The sequence below is a fragment of the Drosophila albomicans genome, chromosome X (assembly GCF_009650485.2).
Source record: "Drosophila albomicans strain 15112-1751.03 chromosome X, ASM965048v2, whole genome shotgun sequence".
In the NCBI taxonomy this organism is placed as follows: Eukaryota; Metazoa; Arthropoda; class Insecta; order Diptera; family Drosophilidae; genus Drosophila; species Drosophila albomicans.
In genome coordinates, this window is record NC_047627.2 from 25,179,002 (window position 1) to 25,195,578 (window position 16,577).

At 41.7% G+C, this 16,577-nt stretch overlaps 5 protein-coding genes across 12 annotated transcripts; 4 read left to right on the plus strand and 1 right to left on the minus strand.

Moving 5' to 3' along the window:
• Nucleotides 1–6: 6 nt before the first annotated feature.
• On the plus strand, nt 7–11,263 carry LOC117576350 (nose resistant to fluoxetine protein 6). 7 transcript variants are annotated; one of them, XM_052005674.1, is made up of 5 exons: nt 7–699; nt 1,374–1,582; nt 9,288–10,005; nt 10,072–11,014; nt 11,095–11,263. In XM_052005674.1, the coding sequence occupies exons 2-5, from the start codon at nt 1,393–1,395 to the stop codon at nt 11,236–11,238; spliced, it is 1,995 nt and encodes a 664-aa protein (XP_051861634.1). In that variant the 5' UTR covers nt 7–699; nt 1,374–1,392; the 3' UTR covers nt 11,239–11,263. The 7 variants fall into 7 exon arrangements, with proteins under 7 accessions (XP_051861634.1, XP_051861628.1, XP_051861626.1 ...); XM_052005668.1 differs by lacking the exon at nt 1,374–1,582 and adding an exon at nt 9,026–9,234; XM_052005666.1 differs by lacking the exons at nt 7–699; nt 1,374–1,582 and adding exons at nt 946–1,106; nt 8,762–9,234.
• On the plus strand, nt 2,502–3,601 carry LOC127565710 (O-acyltransferase like protein-like). Its single transcript, XM_052005688.1, has 2 exons — nt 2,502–3,353; nt 3,433–3,601. Exons 1-2 carry the CDS (start codon nt 2,541–2,543, stop codon nt 3,583–3,585), a joined length of 966 nt encoding a protein of 321 aa, XP_051861648.1. The 5' UTR covers nt 2,502–2,540; the 3' UTR covers nt 3,586–3,601.
• LOC127565711 (RNA-binding protein 25-like) lies at nt 3,605–5,702 on the plus strand. Of its 2 annotated transcripts, none has more exons than XM_052005695.1 (2): nt 3,605–3,707; nt 4,266–5,454. In XM_052005695.1, the coding sequence occupies exons 1-2, from the start codon at nt 3,695–3,697 to the stop codon at nt 4,958–4,960; spliced, it is 708 nt and encodes a 235-aa protein (XP_051861655.1). In that variant the 5' UTR covers nt 3,605–3,694; the 3' UTR covers nt 4,961–5,454. The 2 variants fall into 2 exon arrangements, with proteins under 2 accessions (XP_051861655.1, XP_051861658.1); XM_052005698.1 differs by lacking the exon at nt 3,605–3,707 and adding an exon at nt 3,714–4,199 and having other exon boundaries at nt 4,266–5,702.
• A 526-nt stretch (nt 11,264–11,789) lies between the features above and the next one.
• LOC117576366 (syntaxin-16) lies at nt 11,790–13,607 on the plus strand. The gene is made up of 3 exons (XM_034261058.2): nt 11,790–12,206; nt 12,291–12,424; nt 12,488–13,607. Exons 1-3 carry the CDS (start codon nt 12,123–12,125, stop codon nt 13,335–13,337), a joined length of 1,068 nt encoding a protein of 355 aa, XP_034116949.1. The 5' UTR covers nt 11,790–12,122; the 3' UTR covers nt 13,338–13,607.
• Nucleotides 13,608–14,076: 469 nt separating this feature from the next.
• On the minus strand, nt 14,077–14,980 carry LOC117576372 (RNA-binding protein pno1). The gene has a single exon (XM_034261071.2). It carries the CDS (start codon nt 14,896–14,898, stop codon nt 14,197–14,199), a length of 702 nt encoding a protein of 233 aa, XP_034116962.1. The 5' UTR covers nt 14,899–14,980; the 3' UTR covers nt 14,077–14,196.
• Nucleotides 14,981–16,577: the final 1,597 nt, after the last annotated feature.

Here is a 16,577-nt window from a genome sequence, read left to right on the forward strand (position 1 = left end):
ATAAAGTGCCAAAATAAATAATGCAAAAAAAATACTGTAAATGTTTTTTCATTTCTTAGAAGGAAAAGGTTTTATTACTGTGTACAAAATGATTCATTTAAGTTATGTTAATGGATGGGTCGAGAGACTCTTAACCTGTGCATATTAACAACTGTTAAGGGCTCGATTAAACAAGTTTTAATTGAGAAATTAGTCAGTTGCTTTGTTGCTCTATACAATGTATGGCAAAGTGAGTGAGAATAATCAATCACTGAATTGGCAATTATTAATTCTAGGTGCATATAATGTAGTATGCTGATTTTCTTTTCCATTCCATTTCCTATACTTTTTTCAAAGCCAAGTCTAATCAACCCTTTAAGCCATGTGTTTTATGTGGTCAAACTCGTTCGTATATTTAGTTGAAAAGCTGGTTGCTATACTTAGAATAATAATAATAAGATGGGTTCGCATGTTGCATGACTAGTTACCACTGCCGAATTATCGCGCAAACAAGATTTCCGTTAATTATTCTATTTTAAAATTAACTTTGATCGACCCACGATTTTAATTTTAGAAATGGATACCTATACTTAGATCAGCAGTTTCAACGAATAAACAGTTCGATCCGAAGTTCAATGCGAGTAGTTCACGGTTCAAAACTTTTTGGCGAATTTTTTTATGTGTTCTAATAAAACGGTCAATTATCTTGGACTTATCAAAGTGTGTGTTAAATCCGTTCTTACTCCGTTCTTACTTTTATTACGCAGTGTTAATAGGAATTTAAAGATAAGCCAATATAAGACTTGAAATCTTTATACATCCCTGATCTTGTATTACAGAAGACCTTGAAGGGGAAGGATATGAAGAGATTAGTAATAGAAAACTAAAACCTTTTAAATTTTCCTTATAAGATAGGAGAAGACTTATACTACCGTATATAAGAGATTTTATTAGTATACAGTTTATATACAAGGAGTTTGTACAAATAGGATATTAGTAACAAGATACTACAAACTTTTATATACGGAAGTATAAGCCGTATACTACTAAAAGCTTTTATATACATAAGTATATATCGTATACTACAAAAAAGTCTCTTACTCGGAAGTAGAAACCGCATAGAAGAGGTTTTGGTAATATAGTAGTAAGTCTCTTTATATTTCGCTTAACGCCTATTCATACTTGACTTGCTCCCACGATTTTGGAATGTTTCGTTAGCAGATTGCATTAAATGCAGCTCAGTTTCTCACATCTGTTTATAAGAACACACAGACAAATCGGACATACTTAGCTATATCTAAATCGGCGGATCTCCGCCTGCTTACTCTACATACAAAACGGACTGACTTATCTATATCTAAATCGTCTTATGTCTATCTGCTTATAAACTCTAGTTTAGTCAACTTATAAAAGATGTTGAAGCTGCTGCTGTTGCTGCCTGTCCTGGCCCAAGCTCTGGACTCCAGCTTTGCATCCAGCTCGTTGCTGGAGGGTCTCACACAGCTGATGCTTAGTCCATCCACCAATCAAACGACGCGATGCGGACAAGAGCTGCTGGCGCTGCACGCAGCCTGGCAGCAACACGAAGCCTGGGCGCTCAAGGGTAAAGAAAACTTTCCACCAAATTCGAATCCACTCTAACAACTCTTCCTGCAGCCTTCGATGCATCGGGCAGCGGGTATGCCAACATATTGATGGGCGACGCACACTTTTTGGGCAGCCGCGTCACCTGCCAAGCGGTCAATCAGCTTGTGCTCAGGTATTACACATCGAAGCAGCAGCATCTGCTGGACAATCTGGCGCCCTTTGGCTTCGACTATCGCGTGGTTTATGTCAATGCCACAACGCGTTTCAAGCTGCGTTTCCTTCACACACCCACGACGCTGATGCACATTGGACTCTGTGTGCCGCAGAGCTGTGAACGCGACGAGCTGGAACAGCTGTTGCGCCAGACACTCGCGGTGCAACCATTGGAGCATCAGTACATGGAGCTGCAGCCTCAGTTGGTGTACACAAAGAAACCACAATTTGTGGGTCGCTTTCTTGAGAGTCGCGCCTTTCGATTGCTCATCACTCTTCTCTCGATTGTGCTGCTGCTGACGCTGCTCAGCAATGTGTTGCCCAAAGGCTGGAGTCGTGTGCTCGACTGCTTTCATGTGCCCAGCAATTGGCAGCGTTTGTCCGACAGCAGCAAAGAGATTGCCGTCATCAATGGGCTGCGTGTGGTGGGCGCCATCTCGATGTTGATACTCCATGTGACGTGGTACTCGTTATCGGTTAATCACACGGCGGGCACACTCAAGGCCATTACGAGCCTTTGGCTGCATCATTCCTATGTGCCGGCCATGGTCGAAGTGTTCTTCACCATTAGGTGAGCTTCCTCTTCCTCTACTTTTTCCACTCGCTTAAGTTCTCTTCTTTTTCCTTCTAGTGGCTTCCTCACTGTGTCCAACTTTCTCAGCAATCGCGCCCAGCTGCAGCGCTTGGCCGAGCAGCCGCTGTCCAGCAATCTGGTCGCCTACCTCAAGTCCTTGCTGCAGCGCTACTTGCGTCTGGTGCCCATGCAGATTGTGCTCATGCTGCTGGTGACTGTTGCCATTAGCTACTATCGTGAGGTGTCTCTGCTGCACGTCCATGTGCCACTGGATGACTACTGTGCCCAGGACTGGTGGCAGAACATGATGCTCATCCAGAATATGTTCAGCACCCATTACATGTGCGCCAATTGGACCTGGTCGCTGGCCTGCGAGATGCAATTCCATGTGCTCGCCATGCTCCTGCTCCATTTGTATGTGCATCGTCCGAGGCTGGTGCGTCGTCTCGTTGTCGGCATACTGGTGGCCAATCTGGTGTATTCGCTTGCCTTGGTCGTCACGATGGACATTCAAATGCGCTTCGAACTTCTCTCTCCGCAGATGAACGATCATTTCTACTTTAATTCGTTTGTGCGTTTGCAGACATATGCCGTCGGCGCCGTCTATGCCCATGCCCACGTCAATGGGATTCGTGATGGAAAGACACCTCTTGACTTGGTCCTTCCGGGGCGTCTAGTGAAATCCTTGGCTGCCGCAGTCGTGTTGTGGGTGATTTGGCAATTGCAACTGGAGGCGAATGATCAGAATAAGCAGCTCATTACTGCCGGCGTCATAATGATACGTCTCATCATTTCGCTGATTACGTTACATTTGATTTTGGCCAACTTTAGCACTGAACGTTGTTCATTCGTCATTCGGTGGGGAACGCAATTGCTGCAAGCAAATTGTTTTCAGTTCTTTGGAAAATTGACGTTTACGTTTTACCTGATTCATCCGTTGCTTATTATGTGTTTTAATTATGGTTTTAGCTATTTACTGCCTTCGGATTTTAGTCTTTGGGTAAGTACAACGCAAACCGTAAGAGGTTTCGTTAAAATCAGTCACGTAACATAACGTTTTTTCTCTTGTTCCGTTGCAGTCCATCATTACGATTGCGTACACAGTTATTGGCTTTGCAGTGTCCACCGTGTTGACGCTGTTCCTTGAAATGCCGTTCAATAGACTTACCAATTTGTTGATGTCTTCACTTGCCACACAACAAGCTCCAGCGTCCAAGAAAAAAGACAAATAAATACTCGATTAATATAGCCGTTAAGTTTACGTTATATTTTTGCGCTTGGCTGCGCTCCATTTTTCGTTGCTCTTTTTTAAGCAAGGTCGCCAACCACGATGAGACGACGATGGCGACGAAGGGTAAGTCCGAAGGCGTTGTAAAGTGCGAGGAGGTCGAATAGTTCGGAGAGGACGAAAGGTCCGAAGATAAGTCTAAGGAGGTCGAAAAGTGAGAAGAGATCGAGAAATCGTGGAGAAGGAGAAGGAGGCGTAAAGTATGAAGAGTTTGAAAAGTCCTAAAAGGTGGAAAAGTCCTAAGAGGTCCAAGAGGATGACGAAAAGTCCGAGGAGGGGAAAATGTCTGAAGGGGACACACAGTATGAAGGGTTTGGAAAGTCCTAAAAGGTGGAAAAATCCGACAAGGTCAAAAGTAAGAGGCGGTCAAAAAGTTGGAGAGGGTCGAAAAGTCCAAGGAGAGCGAAAAGTCCAAAGGGGGGGTAATATAGGAAGAAGTTGAAAACTCCGAAGAGATTAAAAAGTTCGAGGAGGTCGAAAAGTGCGAGGAATGACGAAGAGTCCGAAAAGGGAGTAAAGTCCGCAAGTATGTTCGAGGAACTCCAAAAATCCAAGCAGGTCGCAAAGCAGAAAAGTCCTCAAAATCTTTAGGACAAATATTAATAGGATTTCTCTTTTCGACAGAGGTGGCACTGCTGGCGGATCGCAAAGATGCGCTTACCAAGCGACCCCTGGACTTTGATCGCGAGGAGGAGACGCGCAAGGGCGAGACCATGAAATGGTTGGAGTCGCACTTTGGCAGCGAGTCGACAGCATCGAACGATTCCCGCGACGACGAGGCAACGCGGGACGTGGACGCGGATGTAGAGCCCACGAAGAAGAGCTACTTCAATGTGACGATCAAGTCGCAGAGTCAACTGCCAGTGGGCGGTCACAATGCAACTGTGCCGCTCACCCACACTTTGTCACGCAGCGCCGAACGAGAACGGGAGTGCGAAAGGGAACGCGATCGGGAGCGAGAGAGGGAGCGCGATAGAGAGCGAGAACGCGAACGGGAACGCTTGCCTAGCACGCTCGATCGGAAATATCCAAAGGATCCCGGGTTGGCGGGACGAGGCGGGAAGTTCTATCAGGGCATCTCGAACTGGGCGGAACGTCAGGAACCCGCCTCGAATGTCAATCACTTTTCGTCGCAGGCATTTCGTGAGGATCTCCAGGAGACTATACGTCGCAACAGGCTGAAGAAGAAACTGAGTGGAGGAGGTAGAGCTCCGCCCGATGTGGTGGCAGCCACAGCGTCAATCGTGGCGGGTTGGGAGAACCGAGCACGCCCAACGGAGCAGCAATTAATCAGACAACCTATCAGCAGTATAATGTGATCGACGGACACATCGGTGGTGTGGGCACGAACGGATCGATGCGTCACAGCAGCAATGAATCGGATGGATCGTTGAGCGATCAGCAGCGACAGCGACAGCCGCTAAAGCAGGAGACAGCGCTGCGTGGCCGCTCGGCAAATCCGCAACTCCAGCAGCAGCAGTCGCAGGAAGAGTTGATAAGTTCGCGACAGCGTTACTATCCCATTTGAAACAAACTTAACAAATGCTGTCGAAAAAAAATTAAAGCTCTATCTCTTATAGTCTCTGAGATCTAGGTGTTCAAACGGACAGATGGACAGACAGACGGACATGGCTAGATCGTCTCGGCTATTGATGCTGATCAAGAACATATAGGGTCGGACATGCCTCGTTCTACCTGTTATACACATTTCCTGCCATCACAAAGTTATAATACCATTCTACCCTATGGGTAGCGGGTATAAAAATTATAATAAACAAACAACATAAAGTGCCAAAATAAATAATGCAAAAAAAAAAAATACTGTAAATGTTTTTAATTTCTTAGAAGGAAAAGGTTTTATTATTGTGTACAAAATGATTCATAAAAGTTAATAGATAGGTCGAGAGACACTTAACATGCGCATTGCGCATATTACCGATGGTTTAAGGGTTAGATTAAACAAGTGTTAATTGAGAAATTAGTCAGTTGCTTTGTTGCTCTATACAATATATATATCAAAGTGATATTAAAAGTGATGGAATGAATTGGCAATTATTAATTCTAGGTACATATAATGTAGTATGTTGATATTCTTTTTCATTCCAAGTTACGTACTAGATATTCTAAACATTTCCAGCATTGCAAAGCGGAACTCATTACAATTGTGTACAATGTAATGCATTGGTTTTTAAAGACCAAACATTTATTTAAGAAAGTGGAACCCATTACTTTTCTGGACGATCTAATGCATTACTTCCCATTATTATATTAATAATAATAAGATTAAGTTATGTACCAAATATTGTAAGCATTAGCCAGCATTGCAGAGTGGAACATATTCAAACCGCTACTACCATTTGTGGACGATGCCTTGGTTGGTCATAGTTTCTACGACCTAAAACTGTCCCTACTGCTTTAAGCAAGATGAATTCATAACATTTGTGGACAATGTAATGTGTAGGTTGATATACTTTATAAGACTAAACACTGCTTGGATACGGTTCTTTTTAATGTGGGTTAAAAAGGATTTAAGTTAGTAGAACTCATTATATTTCTGTACGACTAGAAAATACCTATATATTGTATAAGCTATTACATTTGTAAACGATGTAATGCATGAGTTGTCTTACTTATATTAATACGAATAAGATTAAGTTACATATTAAATATTCTAAACATTGTCCATACATACATACATTCATACAGTTACTAGCAAGTGGAACCCATCACATTTGTGGATAATGTAATGCATTGGACTGCGACACTTTATACGACATTACACTGCTGGGGTTGTTGTTATATTTAATGCGATTACACTATCACATTCACGACAAATTAACGGTTATCTTGAAACTTACTTGCACGTACAATGTATGGAATTATAAATATTGCAAATTGTAGCAATATAAGTAAAATTTGATAAGCAAAAAGTAATTCACAACACTAGCGTTCAATACATTTTTATAGCGCATTTGCAAGTTTCTAATCGCTTCTGTACTTTGTTTTACTATATATTATTTTCGATGCACAATGACAGTCGAAATAAACAGTCTCTCTCGATCGTCGAGCAATTCAAATGGGTCAGTTGTCATAGAACCTTAGGATCAGAATGTTATGGGTCGACCTGTGCACTATGTATTCAAATTGCATTTAAAGTGGTACTAAAACTAAACAAAATAAAACGATTATCTCGTCTGGAAGCTAAGCCCAGCACTCGACTGCGATCAGTATTTGATCGACGTTTTACCCGCGAGGTTCATAAAATAAAAGAACAAGTAAGAAAACTTACAATGCATTCTTTGTTTCGAAACGTGTGTGTACGTATGCAACATTTGCGTATTATTATTTTGGAAAATACTAAATAATTATTGCCAAAAAAAAACCGAACTTAGATGTAAATTAAAGTGTCGTTTAATCGATGATTAGGTCATCCGCAATGTTTTTTTTTTTGTGTATCCAAACTGACGTGCTTATAAATTAATATTATTATTAAATTTAACATAATAAATAAATTAATATTTACTATTTTAAGCAACCCAACTTACAATTTAAATGTAAAGTTGGTAAAAAGTGAAAAGTTTTAAATGGTTTGCGACATCAAAACCCAATTTGGGTTTACATGCTGCATGATTAGTTGCCACTGCCAAATTCAATTGTGCGATGCGCTTTTTATGGGGAAAACAAGAGTGCACTTTCAATAATCCGTTTATTATTCTATTTTAAAAATAACTCTGATCCACCCACGACTTTAATTTTAGACGTGGATTAAATATCTATACTTAGATCAGCAGTTTCAACGAATAAACAGTTCTATTAGAAGTTCAATGCGAGTAGTTCACGGTTGTCTCAAAACTTAGAGGCGAATCCTTGTCAAAAAGTCCGTCAAGTGTATCAAACAGTGTAAATCTAAAGGTAAAATTTTTTTGTTTTTAATTTTTTTATGTGTTCTAATAAAATGTGCGCGACATTGCTTTTAAAGACTGAACTATTCAATATAATCCGTTCGTACTTTTATTACGCGGTGTTAATAGGAATTTAAAGATAAGATAAGCTTTATGCTTTCTTAAAAAGTTTTAGTAATATAAGACATGACTTCTTTATACATCCCTGATCTTGTATTCCAGAAGACCTTGAAGGGAAAGGATATGAAGAGACTAGTAATAGAAAACTAATTTTAAATTTTTCTGACACAATATTACTGAACCTTATAAGATAGAAGACTTATACTACCGTATATAAAATATTTTAGTAGTACACAGTTTATATAAATTTAGTAATGAGATACTAAAAACTCCTATATACGGATGTATAAATAATATACTACTAAAACATCGTTTACTCTGAAGTATAAATCATATACACCTGGCCCTCGCTTAACTCGGACTCTTTTAGAACGAACTCGGTCTTACACGGTTACAAATTTGCTCCCATCCCCCCTTTTAACACGCTAAAAACCTCGTTCTTACACGATTTTTTGATTAAGGAGCCACCAAAATGAGAAAAAATTTTGAAGCAAACTGGCTTAAGCTATAAATGCCACCAAATGCATTTCAAACTTGATATGAATATAATAATATAATATAACTAAATACCAGCTTTTAGTTTTGAAAATATGAACGTTATGCATTTATTAAAGGCATATGCATAATAACTTTTGGTTAATTTTAAACAAATGTATGAAACTTTAATAAAAACACAAAATTTGAACATTAAAAAAATTTTTTTTGCCAATTTTGAATTTTCGCTTAACACGAAGATTTCTAGGAACGTAACCCCCGTGGTTAAGCGAGGGCCAGGTGTATTATTAAAAAATCTTATATTCGGAGGTAGAAACCGCATATATGTAAGAGATTTTGGTATAATAGCAGTACCCCTCATATATTTCCCTTGATTCCGATTTATACTTTTAGTAATATAAGACTTTAAATCTATATACATATATACTTCCCTGATCTTGTATTACAGAAGACCTTGAAGGGGATGCATGTGAAGAGATTTAATTTCCCTCACATAATATTACTGAACCTTATCTTATATTATTAAAACCGGTTATATACGAAAGTATAAATCGTATACTACTAAAAAGTCTTATACTCGGAAGTATAAATCGCATAGAAGAGGTTTTGGTAATATAATAGTAAATCTCTTTATATTTCCCTTGACGCCAAGTCATACTTGACTTGTTCCCACGATGGAATGTTTCGTTAACAGATTGCATTAAATGCAGCTCAGTTTCTCACATCTGTTTATAAGAACACACAAACAAATCGGACATACTTAGCTATATCTAAATCGGCGGATCTCCGCCTACTTACTCTACATACAAAACGGACTGACTTATCTATATCTAAATCGTCTTATGTCTATCTGCTTATAAACTCTAGTTTAGTCAACTTATAAAAGATGTTGAAGCTGCTGCTGTTGCTGCCTGTCCTGGCCCAAGCACTGGACTCCAGCTTTGCATCCAGCTCGCTGCTGGAGGGTCTCACACAGCTGATGCTTAGGCCATCCACCAATCAAACGACGCGATGCGGACAAGAGCTGCTGGCGCTGCATGCAGCCTGGCAGCGACACGAAGCCTGGGCGCTCAAGGGTAAAGAAAACTTTCCACCAAATTCGAATCCACTCTAACAACTCTTTCTGCAGCCTTCGATGCATCGGGCAGCGGGTATGCCAACATATTGATGGGCGACGCACACTTTTTGGGCAGCCGCGTCACCTGCCAAGCGGTCAATCAGCTTGTGCTCAAGTATTACACATCGAAGCAGCAGCATCTGCTGGACAATCTGGCGCCCTTTGGCTTCGACTATCGCGTGGTTTATGTCAATGCCACAACGCGTTTCAAGCTGCGTTTCCTTCACACACCCACGACGCTGATGCACATTGGACTCTGTGTGCCGCAGAGCTGTGAACGCGACGAGCTGGAACAGCTGTTGCGCCAGACACTCGCGGTGCAACCATTGGAGCATCAGTACATGGAGCTGCAGCCTCAGTTGGTGTACACAAAGAAACCACAATTTGTGGGTCGCTTTCTTGAGAGTCGCGCCTTTCGATTGCTCATCACTCTCCTCTTGCTGGTGCTGCTGCTGACGCTGCTCAGCAATGTGCTGCCCAAAGGCTGGAGTCGTGTGCTCGACTGCTTTCATGTGCCCAGCAATTGGCAGCGTTTGTCCGACAGCAGCAAAGAGATTGCCGTCATCAATGGGCTGCGTGTGGTGGCCGCCATCTCGCTGTTGATAATCCATGTGACGTGGTACTCGGTCACGTCGGTTAATCAAACGTCGGGTATGCTCAAGAGCATTGCGAACATTTGGCTGCATCATCCCTATATGCCGTCCATGCTCGAAGTGTTCTTCACCATCAGGTGAGCTTCCGCTTCCGCTTCTTCTTCTTTTTCCATTCGCTTAAGTTCTTTTCTTTTGCCTTCTAGTGGCTTCCTCACTGTGTCCAACTTTCTCAGCAATCGCGCCCAGCTGCAGCGCTTGGCCGAGCAGCCGCTGTCCAGCAATCTGGTCGCCTATCTCAAGTCCTTGCTGCAGCGCTACTTGCGTCTGGTGCCCATGCAGATTGTGCTCATGCTTCTGGTGACCGTTGCCATTAGCTACTACCGTGAGGTGTCGCTGCTGCACATCCACGAGCCACTGGATGACTACTGTGCCCAGAGCTGGTGGAAGAATGCATTGCTCATACAGGATCTGTTCAACACCGATTACTTGTGCGCCAATTGGACCTGGTCGCTGGCCTGTGAGATGCAATTCCATGTGCTCGCCATGCTCCTGCTCCATTTGTATGTGCATCGTCCGAAGTTGGTGCGTCGTCTCGTTGTCGGCATACTGGTGGCCAATCTGGTGTATTCGCTTGCCTTCATCATCTCGTTGGGCGTACAACTGCGCTTTGAAAATGCCTATAAAGAGCTGACCGAAGGTTTCTACTTTAACCCGTTGGTGCGTTTGCAGACATATGCCGTCGGCGGCATCTATGCCCATGCCCATGTCAATGGGATGCGTGATGGAAAGACACCTCTTGACTTGGTCCTTCCGGGGCGTCTAGTGAAATCCTTGGCTTCCGCAGCCGTGTTGTGGGTGATTTGGCAATTGCAACTGGAGGCGAATGATCTGAATACACATCTCATTGCCATCGCTATCGTAATAGTACGTCTTGCCTATTCGCTGATTACGTTACATTTGATTTTGGCCAACTTTAGCACTGAACGTTGTTCTTTCGTCATTCGGTGGGGAACGCAATTGCTGCAAGCAAATTGTTTTCAGTTCTTAGGCAAATTGACGTTTACGTTTTACCTGATTCATCCGTTGCTTGTTATGTGTTTTAATTATGGTTTTAGCTATTTACTGCCTTCGGATTTTAGTCTTTGGGTAAGTACAACGCAAACCGTAAGCGGTTACGTTAAAATCAGTCACGTAACATAACGTTTTTTTCTCTTTTTTCGTTGCAGTCCATCCTTTCGATTGCGTACACAGTTATTTGCTTTGCAGTGTCCACCGTGTTGACGCTGTTCCTTGAAATGCCATTCAATAGACTTACCCATTTGTTAATGTCGTCACTTGCCACACAAGCGTCCAATAATAAAATTAAATAAATACTCGATTGATATGTGCTGCTAACCATCCGTTAAGTTTACGTTATATTTTTGCGCTCGGCTGCGCTCCGTTTTGCGTTGGTCTTTTTTGCGTTAATTGTTGGTTTTTGAATTCACCTTTTTTTAATAAATTATTATAGTCAATGCAAATAAGAAATGAATATTCGCCTTATTCGCAACTTTTGTGAGGACTTAATGTTGGAGTGTTTTTTTAGTTAAAGAGAACAAGCTGTATTAAATGATGTGCCATGTTACTCACGCTGTGCAAATATACCAAAATACCAAAGGTGGTGTTACCAGGCGGCCGCCTTGTTATTTGGGCTATTTTAAAGCACTAGTTTTTTGTTTAAAAGCCCAGTCTCAGTTTTTACTAAAATATACAACTGATTTATTAATATTACTAAATTTAGATGGGTCGGTGACGCGCCACTACACAGGTTGTGGAAATATATCGTATGAAGTGTGACCAACTGACAAAGTAGTGGGCTGTTGTATTTTTGGTATATATTTTCGAATGGTGTCGCATGTCCTGCTTGTGGTCACACACCGACGTAGACAGCTGTTAGAAAAAAGCTTTTTTTTAAGGAAAAATTTTAATAATTGTGAAATGATAATATTTATACAATAAATAATAAAGTTGTTTGTATTCGCGAACTGAAGAAAAGCATTCATGTTTGCGCTAAGAAATCGATGTTTATTGTGTGATAGTGCCATCGCTATTGCTTCACCACTAAGTTGTTTTCCCAAAAATAGCAAATAAATAGAAAAAAAATGTAAAATGCAGAAAAGTAGATGTATATAAATTAGCAAAATTGAAACACAAAAAATCAAAACACAATCAAACACACTCACACACACACACACAGACAGAAACGGCTGCAGCGATGACGTCGCGCAATCTCACCGAGGTGTTTATCATCATGCGCAACAATGCCAGCAAAAATCGCAATCATTATGACGATCATCGGGTAAGCGAATCCATATGGACTATACCAAATGAATCACATTGTTTTAATTGATGCTCACCGGTGGCCGGTGGTGTGTGGTTGCAGCGTGGCAGCGACTCGGAGCGTTTGCTCAAGCATTCCGTGCGCGAAGCGGAGGAGGGACTGGAAATGCAGGATGATTACGGCACACCGCCTGTGTGGCTCGACAAATTCGAGGAGGCGCAATACACAATGTCCAAGTGAGTGGGGGAAATTGATATCAATATCAGCGCTTGCTTTCTAACTCTCTTCTGTGTGTGCAGAATCAAGCCGAAGTTGGACGAACTGGGCTCGCTGCATGCGCGGCATCTGTTGCGTCCCACCTTCGATGATCAGCGCGACGATGAGTGTGAGATCGAGGTGTTGAGTCAGATTGTGGCCAAGCTGATTGCGAGCACCCATCGCCACATACAGTGTGTGCGCTCTAGCCTCGGTGTGGGCAGCAAGGTGGAGCAACGTCTCACCGCCAATGCGGTGGAGTGTGCGCTGCTCCAGCTGCAGGATTTGACGGTCAAGTTTCGCAACAGCCAGAACGCGTATCTGCTGCAATTGAATTCGCGCGAGGAACGCTCTCAGAAGTACTTCGACAACAATGAGTTCACCAACGTTGAGTTGGGCAACGATGAGCTGGGAAATTTCGCTGACAGCTTTGCAGATAACTTTTTGGATTCAGCGGCAACAGGTGGCGGCGGCGGCGGCGGTGGAGGAACCGCTACAAATGCTTATCTGTTCGAGGAGGATGAGCATGAGATCGATGATCATTTCAAGAAGCCGCTGGCGCAACGCATGACACAACAACAGCTACTACTCTTCGAGGAGGAGAACACACGGTTGGCACAGCATCGGGAGCAGGAGGTGACAAAGATTGTCAAATCGATATACGATCTCAACGACATCTTCAAGGATTTGGGGCATATGGTGCATGAGCAGGGCACGATAATGGATCGCATCGATTACAATGTGGAACAGACGCAGACGCGTGTCTCCGAGGGATTGAGACAGCTGCAGCGGGCCGAGATGTATCAGCGCAAGAATCGCAAAATGTGCATCATTCTTGTCCTCGCCGCTGTCACGTTCCTCATGCTGCTGCTGCTCATCTTCACCAAGCTATAGTTGATGAAGATTATGCTCACACACACACACACACGCAGAGTCACGAAGGCAACGACGTGCAAAATTCCAGCTCCAAGGCTAGCAGTTATTCCGTTATTAACTATTATTATTGTCATTATGTGTAGTTCCGTGGTGTGTATAATTGTCACTGTATAATGTAAAATATATATATAAATACCTTTTATTTATTTATTACCAAAGCCAATAATATTACTAAAATTGATCGAAAGTTTATCACAAGGTAAATCTTTTAATTGTCAACATTTAATATTCAAGTTAAGTTCTCTCTGTTTAAGTTTAAAACGCAAAACTATTTTGTATATAGTACTTTATATTTATTAGAATTGAATTCGATTGAAATTTTCTCTAGTTTAAAAGCCAAACTGTGTAACTTGTGCTAAATAATTTATTATCAAATATCTACTTAATCGGCAATTGATTTGTTTTTCTTTGCTTTAACCAAAATTCGAACCTTTGCTTAAAAACTGTGCTCCACAGTTTATTTAGCACCTTCCAAATTGTTTAATGAGTCAAACAGAAGCTAATTTATTAGGATTTAGTTATGCAGTTCTCTTTTTAAACTATGATATTTACTTTTCTCTTACTTTGCATCTATATGCATGCTGTAGTTATTTAAATATCTAAACTACTAAAGTTTCGCGTTTTTTGCTAAGCCAACCAAGTTTCAAACCTAGCTTGGACACGAACCGAAGTCAATGCACAATTCTATTTAATATATGATTGATTTATTTAAGTTAATATTTAGTACAAGTGCAAAAAAAAGAACTAAACTTAAATGTAACATAAGATAGTGACGTCCCCCCAGGATCCTGATCACAGCCCCGAATATCTCCGGCTCCTACATGCGCTCGGAGAGACGCGTTGCGACTGCACGCAGATTGCCATAGACTTTGCTGGGCGGGGAGCCAAGGATCAGGTTGCAGATGGCGCGACGGGCGAGCTGAATGTTCTGATAGCTGCCTAGTATGTGGATTTTGCTGTCCGCGAGCACAATGCGGGTCTTGGTCACATTCTCGATGGTGAACTTGATGCGTCCTCCCTTGCCAGCCAAGCGGCCAATGGCACGCGACTGATGATCACCGCGCAGCGTCTTCACATCCTTAATCTCGAACGTCTCGACAAACAGATCCTCGAGTCGCAGCAGGGCCAGTGCATCGTCCACCTCGAAGCCGCAGAGGAAGGCCTTGACAAAGTCGGCGCCCTTCTGCAGATTGGAAATATCGGGAGTCTCGGGGCCAATGCGCAGCTCCACTTGACGTGCCTTCATGTTGAAGCGTATCTGCAGTTTCATGTGTTCCACCACGGGCGTGAAGATCTTCATCCATTGTTCCTTGAGCGATGAATATCTGTGCGGCGGCACCGACACTTTGCGCAATTCGCTGCGGATGCGTTTTGCGCCAGTTCCAGTGCGTTTCTTAGCGCCCTCGATGCCAGTGGCGGCGTCCACGACAGTCATTTCGACATCGTCTGTGTTGGCGCTACGTTTTTGTGCTTTCTTTGGGGCCACAAAGACATCGGTTTGTATGTTTTCCACCTCCATGTTTGTTATTGCGACTTGCTTAATAACACAAAATAAATTCTGTTCTCCACGTGCGATACACTGTGCATCAGGTTTGCATTTGACGGTGTGACCGTAACTTTTTATTGTTAATATATAACATTTAAGAGTGAAATATACTATAACATATACTGCTGCTACAAATGGAGTCGCGCAATTTCAATGGCCTGGCGATTATTTACAGTTTGCTAAATAGCTGAAATATTTGTTTAATAACTGCTACGCTATTACTAATTATTTAGAATCTTATTTCTGTTTTATTAAGATGTTGTTATCGGTGTATAAAGTGTGTCTGTTGGTCACACAGCTGATCGTTGCTTGCTCAGCAAGTGGGCAGCAATTGCGCGTGTCGTAGCTATCAGCTTTTGCATGTCAAGTGCTGTCTATGCGCTTTCTGTCTATCGATAACAGGCTTAGTTAATTGTTTTGGCGGAATCTGTTAACGTTTTTTTTTTATTTTTTGTTTTGTGCAAAAATAAAAAGTGAATACTATGTGGTTAGTGCATAATATGAGCGATAATATAAAAATAAAGTGCATAATGTATGTGTGTATATAGCAGTGTTGTGTAAGATAATGCGATCTTTGGCGTTTTTTTTCAATTTTTTTTTTTTGTGCAAATTAATGAAAAGTGAATACTATAATGTATTAAGTGTATAATGTGTGTGTTAATATAGTAGTGTATGAAGCGGTGTTGTGTAGAATGGTGTGATCGAGCTTGAAACTTGTTGAACTCATTTTTTTATGGCTGGTAAGTTTGACTTTTTTGTTACTATTGCTTTTTTCCTTCCTTATTAACTGCACTTGACTTTAGTTGGATAAACCAACCAACCACTCATCGTATGTGTTTGCATTATGGGCATTATGAGGGCTGGGCAGGAAGGGTGGGGAGCTACTATTTATATTTGCGCTTTGTGGCGCGCTTGTCAAATTTCTTGCAACTTGCAATTTTGACACCTTTGTGAAATGCACTTTGTTGATGTTATCAGCACTTACTTATTGTGCACATTGCATAAATGGCCTTTGGGCCAGCGCTTGGGCCTGAGCCCGGGATCTGACCCTCTTCGAAAATGCAAATGATAATGACACGAGGCCCCCAACGAGGCCCCAGCGTCAGGTGACATTTTGTATGAGTGCATCAGTGCATGTGTGTGTTTATGTGTGTGTGTGTCAGTCACTCCCTCTCCTGCTCTTTCATACTGTGTTGTGCATGCTGTTGCCAGTGTTGCCAGAATGTTGAAAACAAAAGTAGCTAGAAAAAAAAGAAACTAGAAATGGCGTTGCCGTAAAACTTTACATATGTGCAGCAAGCGCATTTTTAATATATGTATGTGTGTATATTTTTGGTATATTTGTATAAAGAAGCTTAAAGAAGGGTTACTAAAAATGACGTTGGAGTAATACTTTTCATATTTGCATCTAAAACATATACATATATGTACATATATTTGCATATTTTGCGTATATTTGTATAAATTATCCAAATCACAAAAAGTTGCTGACTTTAGAAAATTATAGGTAACTAAAAGTAGCTAGATGTCGCCGCAAAATGGCCAAAAATGTCAGCACAGTGGCGCTGCTTGCTGTCTAGCTGTCATCATAGGCCATTGCATGTGGGACGCTTGTCTAATCCACAATGGCCGACATTTTAAATACAAATTGC